At 50.7% G+C, this 24,360-nt stretch overlaps 13 protein-coding genes across 13 annotated transcripts; 7 read left to right on the forward strand and 6 right to left on the reverse strand.

Annotated features, from left to right (window-relative positions):
* Positions 1-195: 195 nt before the first annotated feature.
* Positions 196-3,085, forward strand: CC1G_03636 (hypothetical protein; the record flags this gene model as incomplete). Its single annotated transcript, XM_001828790.2, has 5 exons — positions 196-265; positions 319-2,168; positions 2,220-2,646; positions 2,740-3,038; positions 3,068-3,085. The coding sequence occupies 5 exons, from the start codon at positions 196-198 to the stop codon at positions 3,083-3,085; spliced, it is 2,664 nt and encodes an 887-aa protein (XP_001828842.2).
* Positions 3,086-3,738: 653 nt separating this feature from the next.
* Positions 3,739-6,393, forward strand: CC1G_03637 (hypothetical protein; the record flags this gene model as incomplete). Its single annotated transcript, XM_001828791.2, has 5 exons — positions 3,739-3,792; positions 3,845-3,939; positions 4,002-4,582; positions 4,637-5,830; positions 5,888-6,393. 5 exons carry the CDS (start codon positions 3,739-3,741, stop codon positions 6,391-6,393), a joined length of 2,430 nt encoding a protein of 809 aa, XP_001828843.2.
* Positions 6,394-6,549: 156 nt separating this feature from the next.
* Positions 6,550-7,426, forward strand: CC1G_03638 (hypothetical protein; the record flags this gene model as incomplete). The annotated part of the gene is made up of 5 exons (XM_001828792.1): positions 6,550-6,644; positions 6,703-6,769; positions 6,827-7,057; positions 7,114-7,320; positions 7,379-7,426. 5 exons carry the CDS (start codon positions 6,550-6,552, stop codon positions 7,424-7,426), a joined length of 648 nt encoding a protein of 215 aa, XP_001828844.1.
* Positions 7,427-7,809: 383 nt separating this feature from the next.
* CC1G_13667 (hypothetical protein) lies at positions 7,810-8,665 on the reverse strand (the record flags this gene model as incomplete). The annotated part of the gene is made up of 2 exons (XM_002912089.1): positions 7,810-8,574; positions 8,609-8,665. 2 exons carry the CDS (start codon positions 8,663-8,665, stop codon positions 7,810-7,812), a joined length of 822 nt encoding a protein of 273 aa, XP_002912135.1.
* A 344-nt stretch (positions 8,666-9,009) lies between these two features.
* Positions 9,010-11,878, reverse strand: CC1G_13668 (hypothetical protein; the record flags this gene model as incomplete). Its single annotated transcript, XM_002912090.1, has 14 exons — positions 9,010-9,099; positions 9,150-9,337; positions 9,397-9,606; positions 9,657-9,970; positions 10,022-10,040; positions 10,090-10,206; positions 10,256-10,466; positions 10,515-10,637; positions 10,688-10,936; positions 10,995-11,133; positions 11,183-11,300; positions 11,362-11,583; positions 11,633-11,756; positions 11,810-11,878. 14 exons carry the CDS (start codon positions 11,876-11,878, stop codon positions 9,010-9,012), a joined length of 2,193 nt encoding a protein of 730 aa, XP_002912136.1.
* A 231-nt stretch (positions 11,879-12,109) lies between these two features.
* Positions 12,110-13,066, reverse strand: CC1G_03641 (hypothetical protein; the record flags this gene model as incomplete). Its single annotated transcript, XM_001828795.2, has 3 exons — positions 12,110-12,226; positions 12,278-12,615; positions 12,664-13,066. The coding sequence occupies 3 exons, from the start codon at positions 13,064-13,066 to the stop codon at positions 12,119-12,121; spliced, it is 849 nt and encodes a 282-aa protein (XP_001828847.1). The 3' UTR covers positions 12,110-12,118.
* Positions 13,067-13,419: 353 nt separating this feature from the next.
* On the reverse strand, positions 13,420-15,542 carry CC1G_03642 (hypothetical protein; the record flags this gene model as incomplete). The annotated part of the gene is made up of 7 exons (XM_001828796.2): positions 13,420-13,886; positions 13,934-14,045; positions 14,095-14,537; positions 14,591-14,677; positions 14,735-14,879; positions 14,936-14,984; positions 15,028-15,542. The coding sequence occupies 7 exons, from the start codon at positions 15,540-15,542 to the stop codon at positions 13,420-13,422; spliced, it is 1,818 nt and encodes a 605-aa protein (XP_001828848.2).
* Positions 15,543-16,192: 650 nt separating this feature from the next.
* On the forward strand, positions 16,193-16,610 carry CC1G_03643 (hypothetical protein; the record flags this gene model as incomplete). The annotated part of the gene is made up of 2 exons (XM_001828797.1): positions 16,193-16,384; positions 16,440-16,610. 2 exons carry the CDS (start codon positions 16,193-16,195, stop codon positions 16,608-16,610), a joined length of 363 nt encoding a protein of 120 aa, XP_001828849.1.
* A 319-nt stretch (positions 16,611-16,929) lies between these two features.
* On the reverse strand, positions 16,930-18,139 carry CC1G_03644 (hypothetical protein; the record flags this gene model as incomplete). The annotated part of the gene is made up of 5 exons (XM_001828798.2): positions 17,893-18,139; positions 17,798-17,837; positions 17,529-17,741; positions 17,147-17,473; positions 16,930-17,095 (listed from the first exon to the last, which is right to left on the reverse strand). The coding sequence occupies exons 4-5, from the start codon at positions 17,461-17,463 to the stop codon at positions 16,930-16,932; spliced, it is 483 nt and encodes a 160-aa protein (XP_001828850.1). The 5' UTR covers positions 17,464-17,473; positions 17,529-17,741; positions 17,798-17,837; positions 17,893-18,139.
* Positions 18,140-18,278: 139 nt separating this feature from the next.
* CC1G_03645 (cyclin-dependent protein kinase regulator) lies at positions 18,279-19,523 on the forward strand (the record flags this gene model as incomplete). The annotated part of the gene is made up of 4 exons (XM_001828799.1): positions 18,279-18,476; positions 18,540-18,733; positions 18,787-18,931; positions 19,029-19,523. 4 exons carry the CDS (start codon positions 18,279-18,281, stop codon positions 19,521-19,523), a joined length of 1,032 nt encoding a protein of 343 aa, XP_001828851.1.
* Positions 19,524-19,881: 358 nt separating this feature from the next.
* CC1G_03646 (hypothetical protein) lies at positions 19,882-20,305 on the forward strand (the record flags this gene model as incomplete). The annotated part of the gene is made up of 3 exons (XM_001828800.1): positions 19,882-20,012; positions 20,063-20,083; positions 20,134-20,305. 3 exons carry the CDS (start codon positions 19,882-19,884, stop codon positions 20,303-20,305), a joined length of 324 nt encoding a protein of 107 aa, XP_001828852.1.
* Positions 20,306-20,509: 204 nt separating this feature from the next.
* CC1G_03647 (hypothetical protein) lies at positions 20,510-22,896 on the forward strand (the record flags this gene model as incomplete). Its single annotated transcript, XM_001828801.2, has 10 exons — positions 20,510-20,560; positions 20,614-20,833; positions 20,884-21,012; positions 21,066-21,270; positions 21,323-21,626; positions 21,686-21,715; positions 21,775-21,858; positions 21,915-21,990; positions 22,043-22,275; positions 22,324-22,896. 10 exons carry the CDS (start codon positions 20,510-20,512, stop codon positions 22,894-22,896), a joined length of 1,905 nt encoding a protein of 634 aa, XP_001828853.2.
* Positions 22,897-23,139: 243 nt separating this feature from the next.
* On the reverse strand, positions 23,140-24,121 carry CC1G_03648 (hypothetical protein; the record flags this gene model as incomplete). Its single annotated transcript, XM_001828802.2, has 4 exons — positions 23,140-23,292; positions 23,369-23,509; positions 23,560-23,714; positions 23,779-24,121. The coding sequence occupies 4 exons, from the start codon at positions 24,119-24,121 to the stop codon at positions 23,140-23,142; spliced, it is 792 nt and encodes a 263-aa protein (XP_001828854.2).
* Between the last annotated feature and the right edge of the window lie 239 nt (positions 24,122-24,360).

The raw sequence follows: 24,360 nt of genomic DNA on the forward strand, positions 1-24,360 counted from the left end.
TAGTCAATTCCAGTCGGCACAAGTAATGACAGTCCGACTGCCAGGGCCGACGCCCGAGTCGGTTCTCCCACGTGATCGTTGTTCAACGCGGTGAGCAGCACATTTATGGGGGGTCAGGTCCTTGGACTCATTGTTCAAGCTGTCTCCCTCAGTCAGCAGATTGCATCCCTCCTTTCGAGTTGAATTTCTGGAGTGATGGGTTTCTGTCGTAGATGTGGCGAGATAGTGGCCGGAGAACGCTGCAGATGCGGTGGCTCACCAGCAGGTAAGTTCACTGTGACGTATGCGAGGCAGACTAATGATACTCGTTTTCAATAGCACCCATCGTAGCTTTCAAGAAAGCTCTTAGTGACGCATCTGCTCAAGACAAATGGACAAAAACCTACGTTGCCTGTAACAGGTCACCCTCCCCAACGCGTCCTGGGACGGTTCAGAGCTCTGTAGAGGCCCTCAATCGTAATACCAGCAATCCCCCTTCACCGACTAAGAGGTTCCCAAGACCTTTGCAGTCGTCTACCAGCAACGCACCACAGCTAAGCAGCCAAGTCTCCCAGCACATTGCATCCACGACATCGACCTTGCGACCCAAATCACCCTTGAAGCAAGCGATAACCGTTCCTGATCCATCCTCCGACATCATTCCATCACTCGTGGACAACACGCTGTCCAAGGTCTATGGATCTGTATTGCAGCCAAAGGAGACGCTTTCTAGCTACTCGTGTGCTCTCTGTTCAAGTCGCTTTCCACCAGACGCCACCATCTATCCAGATCCTTCACGTCCGAATGCGAACAACCCTCGCTTCCTGTGTCGACCATGTTATGAAGAGAATGGCGGGTCCAAAGGTCCTTGTGGTGCCTGCTCTCGCCCAGTCCTAACCCTCAAGTCTGAAGGGGGATTTGTCCAGGCCGCCAGCAAGTATTGGCACAAGCGCTGTTTCGACTGTGCAGGTTGCCAGAAGAACATCGGAGATAGACCCATGGTGGACCTGTTGGGACGGCCGTGCTGCGTCGATTGCTTCGACAACTGTCTCAAACGAGAAACTCCCCAGAAACCCAAGCCTAGCTCGAGTGTTGCTGCCAATGGCGCTGATTCACCGAAGGCAGAAACGAAGCCGAGCAATGTCGGGGGGCTCAGCAAGACGCCGCCAGGAGTGAAGGTGGCAAGGGAATCAAGTCCTACAATCGAAGAGCTTGAGCATCGCTTGGGGATTGCCCGTCGGGAGAGCAGTCCTGTTCTCGAAGAACTCTCGCAGCGTTTGAGTTCGATTGGGAAGGACATCAACCATAGATACTCCACTGGCAGTCCTTCCCCTAGCCCTCTCAACAAGCGGACTGGGGGACGACCCTCATACCCACTTGGGGAGAGCTCGTCGCATTCCCAGCCACCCTCTAGCCGGCTTCAAAGCCCGGCCAGGCGGCAAAGCAGTCCTGCCCCCACTGCCGAGGCGATTCAGGAAATGAAGCAACGTCTTTTTGCAGGCGCGTCCACCCCTTCATCTCCACCAAGATCGCCCGCCTTTCCCTCAGTACACATCGTTTCCCGTATTGACCGTCATGCCAGTTCAACTGTTTCGTCATCTTCTATTAGCGACCTCGATTCCTTGTACAGCCCTCTGCCTGTCACCCCTGATTTGATCTCAGATTTCTCGGACAACACTACCCAATCCTCGTTCTCCGAGCCTCCTGATTCCCCTCCCCGTCGACCTGATGATGTTGAGCTGCTCATGTCATCGGTGACACAGAGGAAGACAACCGCTTCCCGATACAACCGGAGTGACATCTTTAGCCCGCTCGATGATCCTATCATCGAGGAAACGAACAGCCAGCTCAACACCCCAGTCAAGACGCCAACAAAGAATGGCGCGACACCTTCAAGGACCCCCGTGGAAATCAGTCCATTGCGCCTGAGGAAGAAGTCGTCTACACCTCTCAAACGCGATCCAGAACCAGCCGCTGTTCCTTCAGCCTGTCGGAAATGCGGCGGCAAGCTGTTCACCGTCGGAAATGACTCCACGTTTGTGACGTTGTCTTCGGCGGAGCAAGGCAAGCCCTCGGAGGTCTACCACACTCGCTGTTTCACCTGCAGCATCTGTAACGGGACGTTCGAGAGCGAGAAAAAAGGACAAGCAAGCTTCGTCAGACACAACGGTAAACCATGCCACGCTGAAGTATGTCCCTTTCATCCATTCCCAAACTCAAATTAACTGCTCTCTTCCTAGTGTGCACCTAAAGAACGGATCACGATCCACAAATCGCCTAGTACGCCCGCACTGAGGAGCTATGTCACAAGTCTCAAACGAGAAGAAGATCCACCTAGCCCCTCACCTTCGCGAGCTCGTTCTTCAACCCATCGCCCCACTTCAAGTCGATTCGAGCCAACTGCACTGGCCGCTCCCACCAATCCTCAGCCAGCCCCTCGCTTTGGCAGTCGGACTGTTTGCCCAGGTTGCAAGAAAGCGGTCTCTCCCATGGAACGCGGCGTTATTCCAGGACCTCAGGGTACGAAGTGGCATTCATCTTGCCTTGTTTGTGGGGGAAAGAAAACCAGACCCGTGAGCTGGTATGGTACCCGAAAGGATGAGAAGAATCCTACTCCTGGATGTGGTAAGAAACTCGACAGCGCTGCGAAGAGTGATGGGGAAGGCGGTGTATGGTGTAGGGAATGCATGGTATGGTGCTTTCGATTGACGCGACGTTTTCTGTGCTGATGTTCTCGATTTCATTCGTAGCTTCTTCTAGGCTTGGCAAGTTCTCCACAACCGTCACCTGTGCGAACCGTACTCTCCCCGACTTATACTGGCTCCGGAAAAGTGGTCCCGCAATTCACGGGCACGACGACGATTGCCCGTCAGTTTACTGGTGCAGGTGGAGGAGGCGAGGCGGCCCTACTCCGACAGCTTACGGGCGGTGGCTTAAATCCAACTAGAAGCATCAGTCCAACCAAGCAACTAGGCAGTGGCGGAGTAAGGCCACGACCCAAGAGTGTTTTGGGAATGAGGAACACCAAGAGTGTGGACGAAGGAAGAGGGATGTTTCTGGTAAGACAATTTACCGGCGCTTCATCCAGCACTGGTTGGAGCCATGACCCGTAGGCATGCATTCGGGTTCGACCCAAGTAACGAGCTTTTCGCATCAAGAATTTCATGGACTGCAGTAGTTAGTATCAGTAGTGGTAGTGTCGATTTGCTATCCTGTTTTCGTTGTTTTAGGTTGTGTGATTTAGATGTACATCTCCCTATGTTGACGCCTCTGCGTTCGTTTCTGTCATTTCCTGCTCGAGCGATGGTGATAAGGTGGTCGTCCAGGAACCCATCACTATGTAAGTAGGTTCAGACGTTGCAGTTCCAATGAGGCCAGACAGAGCCTGGGAGCGACGCGGTCGCGATGTTGTCAAGGTCTATTCGGCTGTAATCAAGGGTAATGTTGTCCCTGATGCTGTCTCCATCTTTTCTTTTCTCCACTCGAGTTCCTGCATTTGACGTCCTGGTCGACCAGGGTTCGTCTTTTCGACTGCGTGTTCAGTCGCAGTCGACCCATCCTTCCTTCGTCACTCTTTTCGACTTCGCTGTGGGGCTCGCCCGGGTTTGACGATTATCAGGCTCGAGCTTCCTTCCCTCTTGAATTGATTTCCACCCAGCTCAGGAGCTGTTTACATTTACTCTGTTACCTGCTGTAGAACAACCCGCCGCCTGTTAGGGTTGTCATACATGCAGTTATCACAACCCGCGACCCCGTACCATGACCCGTGTTCTTGTTTCTCGAGCGGCGCTGGCGCTCAGTGACGATGCTGGAGTGAGTGCTATCCGGTCCTGAACGCACATCGGCAACTCACAGCGATAACCAGTTCGAATGTATCCTCACAGCAATTCCTCTACTGTCCACAGGGATTATGTCCATGGCCATCTTCACCTTTCTGTTGATTATGAGAAGGACAGACCGGTGCGCCACCAACCTACTAGAGTCACTGCCCTCGCACTATGCTAATTCTCAGACTAAATCAGCCTTGTCACTCTGCTGTTTTCTGCATGTTTTATCGGTTTCCTTGCTGCAATTATCGACTTGGGGCAAATCCTCATCCGTGGCCATACCAACATCGCCAATGGCCTTGGTCTCCGAGCGGTTACCGGCTTCATTCGTGCACGCGAAGTCTTCCTGTCTCTCTCTGCCGGATTCCTGTATCTGTTTTACTGGTCTTTTGCTGGCCATCGACCTTACCCAATGGACAAAGAAGCAGAGAAGAGCGTACCCATGGGATCCATGATGAGTCCAGTGCACTGTGCTCAGTGGGAACGCTGGGGTTATATCGGAATAGCCCTCAAGTGGTCTTCTCTCGTCGCATGCCTGCTCATCGTGGCCCTTCAAATGGTTTGGAGGCTTGCACCACAGCACAACCTCTATGGAAATATTTATGTCGCTTCTTCCACCATTGAAACCACCGTTTCCGCCATATTTATCCTTAAGCTATTGCTCAATTTCTATCTAACCCCAGCGGATTCACAGAAACGCGTTCTTCTGAACTACATAACACCAATCGTCGCCTTCGTAATCAGCGCTGGGCTTGGTGTTGGGAATCTTGTCGTTTGTTGGTGGCTGTCTCTCATGCCTGTACAATTGAATGCTGACCCTTGCCTCGTAGTTGCCTTCACCGAAACCTCGTTGGGACGCTTTCTCCGAGGAGTCGAAGTTTACCTCCTGTTCATCTATTATCTCGTCTTCACCTTCCGCAAGCATGTCCGCTCGACGGCAAGCACACGCCCGTCGGTCATCGAGATCTTCCAGGAGGACGAGAAAGAGCGGTTTGGCGGCCGCCCTGGTTCCCAATGGATATTACCAACAACCACTCCGCCTTTGGATCCTTTGAGCCGCCTTGCTCACCAGAGTAACCGCACCTCAGCATTCTCTAAAGTCTCGTCATGGATTGCTTCCGCTCGCAATTCACGACGGTTGACGGTGACGGAGCAGTTTACCCGACCTAAGAGTTGGCGCCTAACCCTCAACCGCCCAGAATCGGGCATCTCTCTGGGCTCGGACCTTCTTGCAACCCCGACGATGAAGACAGCACAGGAGGCCGACTTGGGCTCGGATGCACCTCTGGGGAACAACACCAACACGGCTACATTGAAGACCGCTCCTTCTTGCACCGGTGATGATAGGTCGATGACCGAAGTCACCTTCTCTTATTATGGCGTGGAGCATAGTCCCATGGCTACGGGACAAACCATTCCCCTCCCGGATCGAGATTCCAGCATCCTCGGGACTGCATCACCAGTATACGGTCTGAATGGGATCATATTGCCCACGAAGGCGAAGGTTGATGCAGAATCCACGCTCCAGGCTCCTCCTCCCGCCGTTACCTCTCCTTCCCCCGGCGACGTGACTCCGGTCACCAAGCTTTTCCAAGAACAAAGCATACTTGACCAGAGCATAGCCGTCTTACGTCGTGTCCGTTTCGAACAGGACGAAGATAAGCGGCCCAATAATCCTTCAGCAGATTCGGTGGAGTCAGCGAGGTCAGCGGCGACTCGGTCAACGATCTACAGCAGCAAAGTGTCCTCCCCAAATGCTAGCGACTTCTCTCTGTCCGTGTTTCCGGAGCCACCTACCACCCCCGCACCGCAAACGCCCTCAGCAACGGGGTTCAGACAACTCCCGCCTCGTCCCACGAGCCCGGGAAATTTCTTGAGACCCAGTCTCAAGCGGACACCGCCCACTGGCATTATTCCCATCCAACTGGAACTCTCACAACGCCCAGATAGTGCTTCTGGGCTTCCATTCTCTCCAAATTTTGACTCTGCTGGAACCCAATACGATGTCACATCATTCATTGGCGGTAATTGTCCCCCTTTCCCTTCGACTTCGACTTCGACATGCTAACGTGCGAGAGTAGATCTTTCCAGTCCTCGTGGCTACCCTCCGTTCAGCGGCTATATCGCGTCCAGCGGAATAATGCCCAATAGCGGCGCTCTCAGTATACAGTCGACCGACGATGGCGATGGGTGGGAGCGCCCGGCCGCTGCAGACACGCCCCCAACGTCTACGACATACATCGAGGACAGTTCCCCGCCTCCGGCTGTCGCTTCGGAAACAGGTTTGGAAACGCCCCCTCCGGCACCAACTACAACTTCAGCACCCCCACTAAGAAGGACTCCCAGTCGCCCTCTTGGGTCAGCAACCATGTCGAGCTCTTTACCGAAGCCAGGACAGAAACCTGTCGAACAACAGTCGCAATTGCCCCCACAAAACTTGGCATTGAGGACGTTCCTGACGAGAAATGGAAGTAACTCATCGACGGGAAGCCGTGTTGTCCCTCCTTTGGGGCCTCGGCATTCTCGCAACAACTCGCTGGCGAGTACAATCCGGGCACCAGGGCGAATACCCACGAATCCTATCTAGGCATGTTCTGCTGTATGTACTCTTTGTTTAGAAAGGAATCCTTGTATGTGCGTAGTATTGTTGTATCAAGCGATGTACCTTGGGATCATGACGTCACCGTCAATCACTATAACATCCCGATGCAAGTCACGGTCGGTTTGACTACATAACGCGCCAATGTCTTCCTTCCCCGACTATTACGAGCTTTTGAATGTGCCCAAGTCTGCGACCCAGGACGAAATCAAACAGGCTTATCGCAAGGAATCTTTAAAGTATGTTCGCATTTGGATATGCACGACCTCGCGTGTTGACTCCGGTGTCGACGTGCAGGACACACCCAGACAGACTGGTGAATGTGACACCAGCAGAGAAGCGGAGAGCCACTGAGCGCTTCCAGGTTAACGTTTAACCCTGCCGCGTCGAACCGTCGTATCTTACTGAAAGGGGCCCATAGGCTGTCGCCGATGCCTACTACGTCTTGAGCGATCCTAAACGCCGACAAGAGTACGATCACCTATATGGCGCACGAGCAGACCGCTCCACCGACCCTAATGCCTCCTCCAACTTCTTTACCCAATTCACAAATGCCTTTGCCGGTGCTTCCTCGTCTCAGACTGGGCCTTCTCCTGCTACATCAGCCGCACAACCCGACGCCAACGGTGTCTTTGCCGATGCTTTCGAGGAGGTGTGTTCTCATCCCCTTCATTTAATGAACCGTCCTCATGCCTCTTGCACTTTAAGCTGCTGAGACCAGAAGTCGAACGAATTGCGCCTTGGTGGAGCTGGGTCGGTGCCCTCAGCGGCGCAAGTCTCGGCTTCATCGTGGCTAACCTACCCGGCCTCATGGTCGGTGCAGTCGCCGGCAATAGACTTGGGGCAATCAGGGATGCCAAAGGCAAGCCCGTTGCTGTTGTCTTCTCTCAGCTGGCTGGTAATCAAAAGGCGGAGGTAAGGTTCTAGTGTTCGAACCAGGGAAAGTAACTAAATTACCACTAAATCACTGTAGATCTTGAAGGCTTTGGCTATGAAGGTCTTAGGAACAGCTTTCAGTTAAATCCAGTACTGGGTTCGTACTGCCTTCAGACGATATCATAGTTGTCCAGGGTATTTTGGAAATTTAAATGGCTTTTCGATGATGCATGTGCATTGTGCACGGTGTGTTCTGCTTTGTACTCAACTTACTGGCGTTTAACGTTTAACGTGGTAATGTATCTAAATAATGGTTACATGAGAGTTCTATGAAAACAGGTTTGGGCGTTAACTAATCTATAGTACAATAAATACGGCGGAACTGACCGAATGCAAAAGGCTGTTGGGCGTGACGATGAAAAGTCCAAAAGGTTGCTACTACTTTTGTTCCAGGAAAAACCTCATACAGAGTGTCATTAAGTTAATAGTTTGCGTAACGTTGTGTGCCAGATCGAGCGTGTCCCGTCTTCATCGCCAAAGGTCTCCAGCATCATGCGAGAACCCGTTATGGTGAGGGTCGCTGTGAACTATTGAAGCATAGTCGTTTATACTTCCAGCGCCGTTGGCGAATGCGAGTGTAATCGCCGCCAGCGTGTGATCCGAGTCCTTTGCATTCATGATGGATGCTCCACTCGGGGCGAGGGCTGGAGCAACGGAAGGGCTTGGTGCGCCTGCTGTAGTGGTGGAGACGAGATGGGACGAGATAGACCCGGTCGTTGTGCTTGGCCAGTTGTCCATCTGGACATCGCGGCGCGTCGATTCGCTCTGTGCTCCATTTCCATATATTATTTGGATGTCATCGTCGTCAGACTCGTCGGAGGTGGTTGAAGAGTGGGGCCATGGATGGCTTGTGCTGGACATCGTCGGTGAAAGCGAGTGTGAACGCAGGGTAGGCCTTCCCCGTTCACCAACCCCCCGATTCGACCATACATGCTCGTGCTCGCGCATACGATGTATAAGACCTTCCCCGCTCTCTGCCACACTTCTCTGCAAGTCCCAAAACGCAATAGAGTGCGAGTTACACGCCTCGCCAAAGTTATTGTCTGAGACGTCCATAAAGCTTGAGCTCGAGGATTGCGTTGGTGTTCTCCGCGATATGCTCTTCCTGTATCCCTTGGCAAGCGGAAGATCGAAGTCGTCCGATGTCGTTGCAAAAATAGTTTGCGCTGAACGCAAGTAACCTTGCGCAGAGAGGGGCCCAGTGTCTGTGAAATCGTTCCGCTTGTCAGGCAACTGGAGAGCTGTGTCCAGAGGCTTGAGCACGCACCTGAGCAGACCGATAGGTTCCGCAGCCGCCGTTTGCTTCGCCTCCTTGAGCTGGCATCTGATTTTCTCCTGGAGGAGCGATCTTTTAAAGGAGTGGATGGGTTGAGGCCATAGCTTCGCTTGAGCGAGGCGACTTTCCGAGAATGAGTAGTGAGGGAGGCTGGCGAAAGAATATAGCGTGCCGACGCTGAAAGAGATCTGCGACGATAACAGGCGGCTTTGTGAGAGGACATTCGGTCGTGGAGAAAACGGAGGAAAGAGCTCAAGACGCGTCAAGATATTTTGTTTTCCAAAATTCCATCCTCCTTGATTTGATATGACGAGTAACATCCCGATCCGGAAATGGATTGTCTCTGATCAGGAAACTCTAATCTCCCAGAAACACAATTATCAATGTCTGCGCTATTGTACACTGTCTACACTGGCAATGAACCGTCCTTTCCCAGATTCAGTTCGAAAGAACAATAATCTCGTAGAAAACGAGGGGAACTCCTAGTCAAAATGTCAGTATGCCGAACTGGAAACGATTCATGGGACCTTACATCCCGGAAGGTACTACTACCTCCCGATGACCCGGGCGATAATGCCTTCAGCAATGCCTCTCCGGGATGTCTGAGCCGTTCCCTCAACCTCATCAAAAAATCTGTGGTAGTTCTCTTCTCGTATTCCAGCAGTTTGCTGAGCGAGCCATACAGGCTGACTGTCCACGGTGTGGGGAAGACATAGTCCTCTGTGGACGGATTTAGTATGGACTTTTTTTAGACAGAGGACCGCAAATCCCGGACATACTTAGCTCCGGAGAAGAGTGCAACAGCTTGACGAGGGCAAAGCAAATAGAGGATGACGCAAGAAGGGCAATGGTCTCCGCTTCGCCTGTGTACGTGAACGTACCCGCCAATATAACGGACAAGGAAGTTTGGAAATAATTCCAAGCTAGAGTGACCAAAAGTCTGGATTTAGTCGGCACCTTTTTCGTCAGAAGATAATGTGCATATATAGCTGAATGGCGATGTTAAGAATTATTATCCGAGTTTAAAATGGCTACTCACAGGCTGTGGTCAAGCAAATGCCACCAGACGCTACCGATGATGATAATTCATACAACTGCGGCTTCGTCACAAAAGCGAGAAACCCATCTTCGTCTCGAACGATTGATATGGCAATGAGAACTGTGTTTCGTAGTTCGCAGTACCCGGGAAGTGTTTTGTGATTTTCTTCCCCTAGCACCTGCACCACCGTTCCCAGCAGTGACAGCCCGGAAAACAAAAGTATAAACTTTCCGCTAGAATGCCACATGATTGCCATAAAGTCCAGAGTCAACTTGGCTGCTCGCCAGCCTCCTGTTTCCATGCTCCCAAGAGAACTAAAAAAATCGTGAGAACAGTATACCTGTGAAGGTAGTCGTATAGCGAACCTTCTGCAGTGTATGATTGCTAGGACAATGTATCAGCCACGGCGACGTCAAGTCTTCTTGTAGCTCACCTCGATCGAGATTGTCCAAGTAAGAGCCTCTTCTTGGTGACGTCAATAGTCTCAAGAAACAAGTTGCCAAGATGGTCGGATCTGTCAGCGTAAGAACCTCCATGATGACTTCTTTAGCTGCGAAGTGGGTCAGATACGAACACAATGCAGGGCTGGACGGAACAACCTTCCAGTTCCTGGTAACCGTGACCGAGATGCGAATATACATAGAGTATTGAATCAATACACTGCAGCATAATGCTATCTTGGTCGCTCCCGGAAAGCTGAAGTATGGCTCGAAGGGAACAAGTACCCATCAGCAGAACCTCAAGCAAGTGGCTAGGCCCCCCGTCTTCAGGCGTGACGACGAATTCCTGTACCAAAGAAGAGAACAAATGCTATCGCAATGTCAAGATTCATGTTTTGATTGTAAGTTTTATTCTCACCGATAGCATGAGCTTGGAGGCCGCGACATTTGCCAGCAGTCCAGTTCGAATGTGTGACTCCAATGCTTGTTCTTGGGCCATGTGCTCGCGGCTTTTGGATAAATGAAAAAACCATGTGGCAGTCTTGTGGTGCAGTATCAGCATAGGATCAAAGGGAGGTCAAGGACACGAACCAGAGCGATGACTTGTTCCGAGTTTGCAGCCCGAGCATCGTTCCAAACAGTCCAACACCACGGGACAAAATCGTCGAACAACACCAATAGCCTCTGGGGGCCGTTCAACGTGAGCAGCGGCATGCAATGGGCCTCCTTCCGAGAGCCGATGACTATTCCTACAAGTTCAAGTAGGAAGCTTAGCGATCGAGGGCGGAACGAAGGGGGTGGCACGGCCCCAGATGCACCGGAGCAGGCCCGGTGTATTTTCTATAACGCCATGTCACGCGTCAAGGCAGTCTATCCGTTAAGGATGGGTAGATCGCACCGAAAAGAGACAAAGAAAGACACTGGCGATGACACTCTTGTGAGCCATATTCGAATCCCGTGCAAGAAGACATGGTCCTTGCTGCGAGTTCTCGATGCACCGGTACAAGTGCTCCAAAATCTTGTTACCAGTGTCCGTCCTATAAATATTAAGCATATCATCCCTGCAACGCAAGGAATGTCACAAACGGAATGTCATCCTCTTCGCCCAGACAATAGGCGATAAACAGGAGGTGAAGCGCACATCTTTGTATAATGGGGAAGTGGGCAGTTTTCGACAGTATAGACGGCAGACTATTCCATGAATCTAAGGATAAGTCCCGGGTTGTCAGAGAAATCAAGGCGGAAATGTGATCATGCATTTGTACCTGGTAATTGTCTTATCGCATTCCGGAGAGCTGTATATTGTTGGGCGCGAAGTGTAGAGGGCAGCTTTTCGTCAAGTAATTCACCAGAGCACTGCATAGTCAAAATGTTGTTGACGGTCAACAGCCGGAACAGGATGCCCTCCACTGTCTGAACTACAACGAATTGCTTCCCTCGAGAGGCCTGACGCTGCTTGAAAAGCGACCAAAGGCTACCGGGCCGCGCTCGGTGCCCAAGTCAATACACGTAGAGAGGCAGGAAGAAGAGAAGTACCAAGAAGTAAGAAAACAGCCATCGTCTGCTTCGACAACAACTCCCTAGAAGACACGGCACGTTCGATCCCGTCCAAGAAACCGAGAATCACTGAAAGGTGCAAAGGAACCTCATCCCTTTCGAGCTAGGTACAGGGTGTTAGCGACATTCAAGGAGTATACAGACGCATATATTCACCATCTGACCGCTCTTTTGCTCCAGCTCCCTTATGGCTTCCGCTGTCCTTTGGTTTATGTCGTGGTTCATAGGATGAAGAGCGATGCTTCTACATTCCGCAGTAAATTCTTCAAGTTCGCTGTGCGACGAAGAGGATTCCGTCTCAGACTTCTGGTACATAGTCCTAGTAGGTGGTGGATACGATAAGAGAATATTTCCTGCGGCTGGAAACGAGAGATGTGCGCACCCCGTGACCAAGTGACCAAGAGCCGCCGTTGACATCGAGTTTGCTAAGACCCCAGGATAACACCTCCGATTTTTCAGGGAAAATCACAATCCATTAATGTCTTTCACAAAAAGTGTAATATCGCTTTGGCACTGTAGATGTTCATCGTTATGCGAGAATACAGCCTCAAAGGTTGCGCCAGATGCCTCGGTCTAGTATACATTAGTTAGGCGGACTACGATTGACAAGAATGAAGTACGTACCATAACATCGCAGAACTCCAGGTCCTCCCATGCTTCATCATCTTCATTTCGAATAATCTGTAGCATTTCTCTTCTTGCTGCAGAGATGCCTCCACCGGGAAAGCCCTTATCATCAGCACGTTTAGCAGAAACTTGAACTTCTTTCGCCTCTCCCGCTGGAGCCTTCTTCTCCTTCTTAGTCACGACCACAGGGTTCGGATCGTCGGGATCTGGTGGTGGACCGTCGTCTGAGTCAGAGTCGTATCCGCCCTTGCGTGTTTTCCGTGACTGCGCGTCGAGGTATGTCAGAGTCGGTCGGAATTGGTGAGTCTGGCTGACGGGTTGGAGGTGTAGTTTGCCTTGGGACCAGTTAGTAGATGATTTTGAGTAATCGCGCTAGGAGATACCATCTCTGACGATACCCAACATGTAGGTCCCTCGCTGTGGAATCTCCTCGCTTCGTAGTCGGATTTCGTTCAGTCTCGGCTCTTCTCCTTCCTTCAGCTTCAATTTTGGCTCTTGATTCTTTTCGCGGTCGTCCTCTACTCGCGCAGCACCAAGCTCTTTCGATTTGTCGACGTTCCACACGTCCGGACGTGTGTCAACAGGAACGTGAATTTCGAACCGTCGCGTATTGGGTTTTAGACGGCTAGTGATGTGTTTTCCTGCTCTTTCTGCAGATGGTGGCACTTGAAGTGGTCGTGTGAGAAGGGGGAATTGGTGCAAATGGAGATTCGGCGTGAGCGAGGTCGACAGGTGGATTGGAATAGACCTGACGAGTTCATCTTGAAGAAGTTCGTCATCGTCCATGGTTCCTACCTTGGGAGTTCAAGTTGCAATCGAGCCTGAAGTGAGGCCCTGAGACCTGAAATTCTGATACTTCTCACGCCTGACATATCGACAGGGGCTCCTTCCCCAAGCAGTAACTTCTGCACTATTTAGCTTTTCATGGGGTATCGTAAATAATCCATTGTTCTTTCCTCATTCCTGGTGACATGAGGGCAACTATTAGTACATGTGTTATATCCATCGCTGCGTAGATCCCATTCGGGTTTCCTGCCCCGACGGATCTGGTAATATTTCTACTGAGTAGATGCTCAGAGAATCGCGACCCACTGCTCGGAACGACGCGCCGTTAGTCAATACGATAATGATAGATCGAATCAAAACCCACCTTTCGATGCAGTGGCATGAGATTGCCACGATATCTTCCGCTGTCGAACGGGCTCCGACTGGAAATCCTGGATGTTATTTTGGTCACCCTGCTTCGTCGCATTCCTTGCGGACACCGCGGCAGGGGTTGTATGAGCTGGTAACGGTGGTGAAGGCTCGATGGTCCCAAAATTCCATGAAAATCGTTCCTCCTCGAGTGGTCGTGCCTCGTCAAATGGATCGCTGGGGTCCCTGTTGCTAGCAGCACGACCAGGGAAGGACCGTTCCCTCTTCTTCGAGAGGACGGACCGTGACCGTCGCGTAGCCACAGTGCTTCTACTCTCCCAAGTAGGGTTCCTAGTGGGCCCGCGTGTAAGGGCTGTTCGAGATGCAGCGGAGTGTTGTATCCAACTCTCCCTCTCGTGTCGATGAATTACCCGTCCAAGACTATGGACGATAAGAAGTGAGATAAAGGCCCCTAAAAACAGTTGAGCCAAGCTCGTTATATCGGAATGAGAAGCTTACAGTTTACTGCAATCCAACCAGTGACACTCAGGCAAGTCTTGAAATTGACACTGATGGCTACGAGAATGGCGACGACTGTGCATGTCGACGTTATAAATGTCGTGTAGAGAAGCTTTGGGCACTGGTTAGCCACTGGTAAAGGTCATGCAGTGTAAGCCTACCTCATCGCTCAAGACCTGTCGAAATAGTTCCATCCGAGGGAATAGGCGGCTCAAACCACTGTTGATTGATAGCGAGGGGGACGAGGAATGGTGAGTGCGAGGGTGATTGGGAAGGCCTCCGGTCAAGCGGGTATGGGGGTCATCATGGAGCTCCTTGGGTTCCGCTGTCATTAAATGCGAAGGGACCTGCAGTGGGCATTTCGTGCGTCTGACGAAAAGATGTTTCAGCCACAAAAAGGACCCTTCTCGAGGAGGCTTCTCTCGTCTATTGGAATCATTTGTCCGTGGAACGTAATCCCACCAGCCTCGTCCTTGAGGTTGCTGACGAATTTCTTCCTCGCAACACGCTGGCAACTCGAGCTCCGTGTCTTCCATGGAAAGTCTTAGCGAGATGCGGCCTCTTGCTGCAGGGTTGCTATGTGACCTGTAAGAGGCGTACACGACTGGGAGAAGGGTCAGTATCGTTGGTTGCGCAGATTAACTGGTTTGCCCTTACAGCAAAGACAAACGAAGAGGCCCTGAAGCACCTGTAAACCGACGAATATCCGCGCATAAAGGAGATTGATTCTCTGCACGCATCCGCCTATCATCAAAGAGATCTGATAAGTGGCCATCGGCTTGTCAACGACATAAGGCTCACCAACTAAGCGGCGAATTCCACGGGTTTGAATCACGTCGGCAATGACTACAGCTGATGCAGCTCCTTGGAGCACGAACAACACGAGTGGAACGATTCGAGAATTCTCCAGACATTTGTAGGCTTTGATACCCAAAATTCCCGATATCTGTTAGAATAAATGAGATCTTCCGGAGTTTGGGAGACAACCATAAATTCTCTTACCAGGATCCCCAGGGATACCATTGCCCCTAAGCATGATAACCTAACGACACTAAGATGGATAAGGTCAGCGCAGATGCTTCGGCATGAAGAACAGAGCAGCTTGCCTGGTGCAGTCGATGCTTTCCCAGAAATATGACAGGACCAGCGGTGTCAAACTGACTGGAGCCACTAGCTGGCTGGTGAGGAGGAGATAGAATAATATTTTCTTCTTCACCTTTCCTCGTCTAATGTAGTCGGCGGAGGTGATGATGTTTCGAATGAAGACCGCCGAAAGAGCACCTAGTACGAATAGGCTGAAGCTTGCATTGAAGAGATCTTCGCTGAATGGAGGTGTAACGAGGGAGCCGTCCATTAAAGGTCTGTATGTAGGTTGAAACGAGCGTATTGGCGTTGGCCGATACCACATTTCGTAGTCTTGGATGACCAGCGTCGTTGTTAGTTCGACAACTACTTCTGAGTGCCTGCATCGCGTCGGAGTGGGTGTTATCGATGGCTGGGAAGAACTGGATGCCGGCGAGGAATGTGCGTCCTGAGGAGACGAAGGGGTGGCTGACGCCGAATCTTGCGGTGGAGGAATAGCGTTAGGATCCAGAGCCCCCGTACTCATGGTAGCCTGAGGCCGACAGTGGGTTGAAAGAGAACGACGAAAATGTCTGAAGAGTAGTGACAGGAGGGTTGAAGAGACTAGCTCAAGGGTACTCGAACGCCAGCGTCATGAAAAGAAAGTCAGGAGAATGGATAGACGTGGGGATATTAGAGATTTCGCGGTATGCGAAAGCATCTGGAAGGAGTTCGTTGACAGGAGGGTGGGGAAGGCTCCCGTAGCCATGCGCACCATAAAAAGGTTAAAGTCTCCCGTGCAATAACAGACAATTACCCTTGATTCACCCCTCGTGGAACTGCAGTAAATTAGAGCGGTCTGATCCACGCTAAGAGGTACATGTGACCGTGGAGGGTAAGATTTTCCCAGTGTTGCGATAGCAGTTGCCTTGGCCAACGAGAGATGCCACAGCGGCTGCGAAACTCTGCGAAACCAGGATCCAACGACAGTTATAGAAACGCTGATGGAAATTGTGGTCATGATGGTTAGAGGTCAAGAGAGCATCCGAGCAACTTTCCCATGATGCAAGCGAAATCGGCAAACCGCGTCCTCCACGATCATCGCGACTGCCGTCACCTAAAATCTTCCCAATTCCCCACCTTCCCCAGCTGAACGCTTTCGAGAAGTTTTTTTTTTTACCTATTCTATATACCGCAATGTCCGCGAAGGGTCCCGTTATTGTCATCACAGGAACACCAGGAACAGGAAAATCTACCCATGCGCAACTGCTGGCCCAGGAATCGCCAGTCCCGTTGAAACACATCAACGTAGGCGATTTGGTCAAGGAAAAGGGATTCTACGAGGAATTTGATCAGGAGTGGGAAAGCTACACGGTGGATGAAGACAAGGTTCGCGCCGAACGCCGCCTTTTCTACAAGCTTAGGCCATTCAAACTCTTACTAGTTGCTGGACGAACTCGAATTAATAGTGGAAGAGGGTGGTGTCATCCTCGATTGGCACACATGCGAGATTTTCCCTGAACGATGGCCCGACCTGGTGGTCGTTCTGCGATGCGACCATGGTAAACTGTGGGAGCGACTCGAACAACGGTTGGATCTATTCACATTGACGTGAGGGTCAGCAACTGAGCGCTATCGTGTTCACAGGAACTATCCATTGAAAAAAATCCAAGAAAACAATCAAGCAGAGATCATGCAAGTTGTCCTCGAAGAGGCTCGATCCTCTTATCCGGAAGAAATTGTAGTGGAACTGCAAAGTGAATCGATGGAAGACTTGGAAGGAAATGTTGGGCGTCTAGTGGAATGGGTTACACAATGGCGAAAGGAACACTGATCTGAGGTTTTGACATGGTTCGGTCAGTCACCTTTCAGGCCAGTCGCCAGTCTGTATCAGGAATGCAAATTACTGAAAAAGCGCAGACGAGCAACCAGATCTAAAAGAAGAAGCTAGCAACTGTTAGAGTCGCAATGATCAACGTGTTCTTGACGTCAAACGGAGCGGAACCACTTGATCCATCGCTCTCTGCGGCATTTACTGGAAAGAAGCTGGAGAGGTCTTGTGTTCTCATGGCCATGGTCGTGGTGAAAGTCGTGGTGGACCTGGATCGGATTGACAATGAGAATTACGCCAATATTGCTAGTAAAACTCACGTTTTCATATTGCCATTCTCCGAGAACACTGTCGGCTGCTCAACAACTGCCGTGATGGTCGTCATTTCAGACGGATCGCCGGTACGGGTAGGAACTGGTTGACCCTCGCTCATAGTGAAAGTATAGATGGTTGGAGCGATATCTGCTGGGATGAATGGGGGTTCTGGGAGTGCCAGATCTGCTTGGGGTTGGTCCTCAAGTGCGTTCTGAATGCCGGGGCAGTCCTCTCCAGGGGATGGGTTTCGGATTGAAATCGGAATGGGAGTTATGGCATAGACAAAATCACCGTCGAAATTGGACTTTTCGTAAAACGTCATCTGTTCACCCCTGTAAGCGAGCGATTCGGAAATTGGGAGCGGTCAAGGATTCAAGGAACGCCTACATTATACCGGCCGGGTCTAATGCAAGAGGGTATCTGCCAATTCAAGTGACGAACAGTGCCCGTTTCGTCTGTCAGAAGCTGGGGACCAATGGACACCGTGAGATTGGTGTCGGTTTGGGACGATACAAGGAATATGTTCAACTCCTCATATGAAGTCGGAAGCCCAGATTCTGGCAGCAGGCCGTCGAATGGTATCCTGCCGTTTCCAGAAACCTTGATACTTGTCAGTCCGGGCTCAACCGACAGTAAATTGGAGGGAGCGAACAGACCTCTATTGAAATAGGTAAAGTACCCGGAGCGTTATGTTCGCTGTGAATCTAGTGAGCCAGACTTCCATAGGACACGTCAAGAGTATCAATCGCACGAGTTTGGAGCTGGGGCATTTATGATTGCCAATCCTCGACTGTGTGTCTGGCCATTAACCGGAGTTTGGGCAAAAACTTGAAGGAGTGTCGATGTAAACGAGTGGAAAAGGACGGCGCGACCCAGCGCGCGAACGTTGAATTTCATGGTGATATCGAGAGTTCAAAATGTAGGAAAAGAGGCCAGAAAAGTGTCTATCGACTCCATCAGACGTGTTTATATGGATGCAATAGGGTTGTGAAGTAAGTTGATAGAGAAACGGATGACAGTTGAGTGACGGCGTTACCGGTGATGATCTCTCTAGTGCCTCCGACGGTCCACTCCCTTCATCCTGTTTGTTCTGATCTACCATTGAACTCCAGCCCGTTTCCCAACCGTTTCCACTCCATGGCAGCGTCTGCACCGGAAGCGACAGCAACAGATGCACAACCGCAACAAACCGCTTCGTCTTCAAAGACGCCTTTGTATGAGGCGAGCACTCAGTACCGGAATTGGAGATTCTCTCGAGAAAGCCTCGCCCAGATGCGAGCGTCAATGAATGAAGCCGCTGTCAAAGCTATTCGTAGCAAGATTGAGGCAAACGAGGTGCGTTGTTTTAGGTGTACCCAAGTCACCAAGGCGTACAAGGCTCACCAGTGAACGTGGTAGCCAGGATCCTCGGCAAATACGACTTTCCTGACACCCGACGAGGAGGTCTTGCTGGTCAAGCTCTACGTGGCCCAGGTTATCGCTGCGGGTAACAAAGTTAGAGCCCAACAAGAAACTGTGTCGACGGCAATGAGTTATCTTAAACGGTTCTACCTGAGGAATACTGTCATGGATTGGCACCCCCGAAACGTTATGTACGGACCCTCGAATTCTGGTTCCCGTCGCAACGCTGGCTCATTGACGTTAGGTTAACTTGCTTGTTCCTCGCAACCAAAACATGCAATGCCCCGTTATCCATCGAGTATTTCGTTCAGCAATTCCAGAAAACGGAGCCTTCTGATGTCCTCGATCTGGAGTTTCTAGTCGCTCAGTCACTGTCCTTCGAGTTCTCAGTGTGGCATGCACAGCGAGCGCTGTGGGGTATATGGCTGGACATTCAGGCAAAGTCATTTATCGCTCCTTGGGAACAGAATACTAACTTACTTCTAGTCCCTCCCTGATTTAACCATAGATCTCCAAGAATCTGTGTACAATGCTGCAATGGCTCAGGTACAAGCTTCAAGGTTCACCGACGCAGAATTCATCTACACCCCATCACAAATTGCACTGGCAAGCCTTGCCCTCACCCTCCCAGATGCAGCCAAGGCATGGTTCAACTCCAAACAATCGGAAGCTCACCCAATTGATTGGGCTGTCATCGAAGAAATCATGAACTTGATCACTACGGAAGGCAGGCCACCCAACATCGACACCGTTCGCGAGATCGATAGGCGCTTGAAGTTGTGCAAGAACCCGGAGAAGGTGCCTGGAAGTAAAGCCTATGTTGCTAAAAAGATGCTCGAGGAGAAGAGGGCGGAGGAGAGGAGGAACAGAAAGGCTGCGGAGGCCCAGAAAGCAATTGAAGAGGACCCTTTCGGAAGCGATGTTGCCAAACCACGGATAGCTCTTGTCGATTACGATGATGACGACGACGACGACGATTAATTGCCATTACACCTGTCGCCTCCCTCGCGCGTCAAATTGTTACGAACGAGGCAGCATATCGGATCAGGGTAGTTAGGCCGGTACCACTACTGGTTGAGGCCTGCGAAGGGAACGCCGAGGGAAACGTCAATGACGCTCTGATTCGGGGTTACCTAGGGAATTTCGTCAAGATTGAAGGCTCATTTGACGTTGTGTATGATAGTACCTTCTTCGACTTGTACTCTTTGCACAAAGTGCCAAGTGAGTGCTACTGATATGCACGCGTCTGCCATCAATAGATCACGTGTGGAGAGTTGATGGCCGAGTTACTTTGATTAGCTCCAGTCAGATTCGAGGAGTTGAGTATTCCTATCACATCATGGATCCACCACAAAGCTCGTCGCGGACCTCATTCTCTGGCCCTTATAGCGTCGCACAAGGGCCAGTACCCTTATTTGACCTCCACCTCAAGTTCATTTCAGATTCCTATCTCAGCTTCTTCCAAGAACGGTAAGCATTTGGGGCCGGAAGTTGAACCAGAGTTCTCTGACGTCTTCTAGGAAGCGGATAGAGGAAGTATAGTATGTGTGGCTCCTTTTCTCTTCATATCAAGCCTAAATGTACTCTTCAGCCTAGAATCCCTGAAGAAACTTCATCGCAAGATCAAAGCTGTCGATGCATCCTTGGATGACAGGAGCGACCTCTCCACAACCCGCAGCGTTTGGTCTGAGGTCGTTGAGAATGTCGAACGGGGCAAGTTCATCGCTATGGGTCAATATGCACCTTTCCCTGACTTTCAGTAGAGGCCCAGGCACGCAATGCATTCTGTGCCACCCTTACAAGCGATGTCATCAACCCTCTCGTTGCATTGAAGGCAAGCATGCCGCACCAATCGTTGAGGGCTGGGATGATTTACCAGTGAATAGGAAACACAAGAGCGAACACGTAAACGTATAAAGGAAGACATAAAGGAGTCTACAACAGCGTATACGGAGTATGCAGAGGGTATGCTTCCTCGATTGAAGAACCGATACACCAAGAAGTTCAGCGAAGTAGAGGTGGGTCTATACGGCCGTTCTTTACTCGAGCTCACCGCACACCATATGTTAAGGAAGAAAAACGGAGCAATGCTCTTCCCCCATTAACCCCTGCGCAGTCACCTCCGGACTCGAATATTAACCCCCATTCGAGGTCTAATCCCAACCTGCCTTCAAGACCTGTAGTGACTGGTCCCCAGCCGCTTCGCGCCCTTGATCGCCGCCCATCCGCCAGTGCTCCTCGAAATCGCTCACCCTCTTCCTCTGGTGCTCTCTCAGACCTGGCACATCATGGTATACGACCTACCAACCTTTTTCCACTGAACTTGCTGACTCCTTCAAAGGGAAGAAGCACATAAATCAACTCATAGGAGGATTCCTCGAGAAAGGTGGAGTCAAGGAGACGCTCTCCGGCGTGCGGGAACACCAGGCCCTTCGAACGGTGAGAGCAAAGCGGGAAGCCGATGAAGCAGGTACAGCGGCATCGTACGCGTGCAATGGGTGTCGAGGTTGACGGTGCTTTCAGATAAAGAATATCGGAAAGGTGTACATTGGCTCGAGACACTGCGGTTAAGGAGGACAAAGATATTGGAGAGTGGCTACAAGGTTAGTTCGGATGCTTGCCACTTTATCATATCCGCTAGAACACCTCCCCAGAGTTTGGAAATGTTTGTTGAAGAGTCTGCGACGGCAGTTAAGAAAGTGCTGGAACGCTATACCGACCATCTGACGTGCGTTTCTCTACATGTGCGTTCCATACATTCATCTCATCTTACCCTTCAGAGCCACATACTCCACTCAATCCCATCTATGCGCCCACGCACGGACTTATGTCGATCGGATTTCTCCAGAAAGAGATTTGGTCAAGCTGAAAGCCAACATTCCTCGTTCTTTGGCGTCCGCCATTCCCGAACCCATTCTTTACGAACACGGACAGGTTGGCGAATGCAATGACTTGATCTTTGGCTTCAGTCTGGTGGATTATGCCACGGCAAAGGGCCTAGGAGAAAGAGAAATACCAAAGATTGTTAGGTTGTGCATCGAAGAAATAGATAGGCGAGGGTTGGATTCCGAGGGTATTTATAGGGTATGTTTTATTCAAGAATGTTCGCGTGGTGATCTGAGCAACTAACCTGAATTGAACAGGTATCGGGCCGTCATGCAGTAGTGCAGGCAGTAGGTATCTTTGTATCAGCGGGATCGTATCTTAACATCAATACTGACTTTGTCCCAAGCTTCAGCACGACATCGAAAAGGACGAATCGGAATTTCAATTTACCCCCAAAGACGATATATACGCTGTAGCGTCATTGTTGAAGGTAGGTTATTCAGCCGAGCGCCAATCACTTGTAAACTAAATTGGACCCGTCTCTAGCTATATCTCCGCGAGCTTCCAGAGCCTCTTTTCAAGTTTTCATGGCAGGATCGCGTTCAACACACCTTGGACAGAGGTAGGTGACAATTCTCTGCTACTTCTCCTCGTACACTAAAATCAAGATGTAGCTGAGCATGTGGCCAATAACTTTATGCTTCTTCGCTCGAAAATTCGTCGACTCCCTTCGGTCCACCAGGCAACGTTGAGGGCGCTCATCGAACACCTGAGTAGGGTAGTGGCACGCAGCGAGAAGAATAAGATGGATCCTAAAAACGTGGCCATCGTGTTTGGAGGGGTTATATTTGGCGATGGCGACGAGATGCCTAAAGGAGGGGACCTTCTAAGCATGCAATCCGTCAAGGTAAAAGGTTTTGAACCGTACTTCAATAGTCCTAACAGTGGCCTTTAGGATACTGTGATGGAGGACCTCATCATCCACGTCAATAAGATATTCGGAGACAACGAGCAGAGTGGTGGCCCTTATTCCCCTCCTCTCCCCCCTACACCGGCGACGGAAGCGCCTATACCCCAATATTACGGATCCAAGAGCACCAAGGTCGCCAGTGTACCTCCAGGCAATAATCACCCTGGCTCTCCTCAAGATTTCACCCCTCGTCTTCCTCCAAGGCCGACGAACAGCATCCATCCATCCGCCCGCAATGCTGGTTCACCGATAAAACCCCGAGCAGACCCACTGCCCATTCCGATCCAAAGAGACATGTCTATCGACGAATTCTCAATCCCCCCATCCCCTTCAGATATTTCGACATCGCTGGACACCGATGAGGACATTGCCCTACACACGCGGGAGACCACCTCCAGCAGTACAGGAACAGAGAGCGGCGAGAAGAAGAGAAGCACTCCACCGTCTCCTCAGAAATACCCTTTCCCGTCTACCCAAACCCCCGGTTCTACACCGTCGAAGAATCGTACGGAGCTTCCGGGAAACACATCTCCAAAGGACACAGACCCATTCCGGTAGGGTCATTGAAGGGATCTTCACTTCCGTTTTCCGACCACCGTTTGGTCCTTCGCTCCACTTTCATACTTCGACTCTTTGTTATCTTGGCTTTTGCAGGGGTGAGAGCACTGTGGTACTTATTAACTTTGTCCTTGGTTCCAATCCACCAATTTGTGTATCCTTTCTTTCTCCTGTACTTTTCGCTAGCGATGGTGCGTATACAGGATATCTGTATGTATGTAATAGTCCATAGCATGTCGACCATTAAATTTGTGCCCAGGTCACGTCAAACTGCAGGCACTTGCGGTCAACTTTGAGATGCGCTATTCCATCGGAGAGAAAACGCATGGCGTCGAGATATATTGTCGTGGCATTCCTGTATGCTGCATTGCATTGAGGTAAAACATAGTCTGTCTCCTAGCCATGAACACAAAGAGTTCGCAAACAAAGATATGAATGGGACACCAGATCTTGTTTTGCATGGTAGGAAAACATTGCTGTTGGCATCTCTTTGACCTCCTCGACCCATTGTCCGAGGACGGTTCGGGAGGCTTCGAAAGAGCCGTGTCAAGGCGATACGGGTGGAAATGGGTATCATTCGGGGGTGTGAGGTAGTGTACATTGCATTAGAAACCTGAACCGAAAATCAGCGCAATACATTGAGAAAGGATGAAAGACACATACAACAATCACAATCGAAAGGACACAAGGGGGTGTCTGACGTAGTGGGATGGTGAAAAGTAGAAATGTGCCGATTGCAATACGCTTACCACCTCCTTCATGAGATATTCCGAGCTCGTCTTCTTTGTAGATCGTCCAACCCTCTTCGGTTGTCCGTCCTGATAAGAATAAATGTTAGTCTGCGATGCTATGGTGCGATGACAGAATAACCCAGATACGAACGGCCGCTGGTGCCCCGCGAGTCCTTGAACTTTTCTTCTTCCTCCTTGTCAACCTTTTTCTTCTTTGATTTCTTGCCATCGCCGTCCAAAGCTGTGTTCGGTTTATGGCGTTTAGCGGACGCCACTTGCTGGCTGGGGTCAACAATGGTTTCTGGGGCAGGGCGCTTTTTAGAAGACTCCTTCTCTTTTGGCTGGTTTGCTGGTGCCGGATCTGGTTTTGATTTGTCCTTGGACTTTTTCTTCTTCTTCTTGGAGGAGGAAGGATCTGATAAGTCTTTGGGATGTTCAGTGACAATCTGTTTCGCCTTGCCCTTCGAGGCAAAGATGTCGTCGATTTCCGACATTTTTTGAGATGTGGATGAGAGAAAAAAGCAGCGAGGCGTTGATTGCCAAATTTAGGCCGGCGTCATGTGATTGCCTGCCACTGGTTGTTTATCGGAAAGACCGGTTACAGGAAGAACGGAAATGACGGAGAAAGCGAAGATGGAGCAGGAAGCTGACTGTCCCTCGTTGTAAATGCAAAGATACTGTTCAGAAAGAGACGCAGAGGCGCAAAGTAACATAGAATGAGGGATTGGTGGAT

The sequence above is a fragment of the Coprinopsis cinerea genome (assembly GCF_000182895.1).
Source record: "Coprinopsis cinerea okayama7#130 chromosome 1 map unlocalized cont3.1, whole genome shotgun sequence".
In the NCBI taxonomy this organism is placed as follows: Eukaryota; Fungi; Basidiomycota; class Agaricomycetes; order Agaricales; family Psathyrellaceae; genus Coprinopsis; species Coprinopsis cinerea.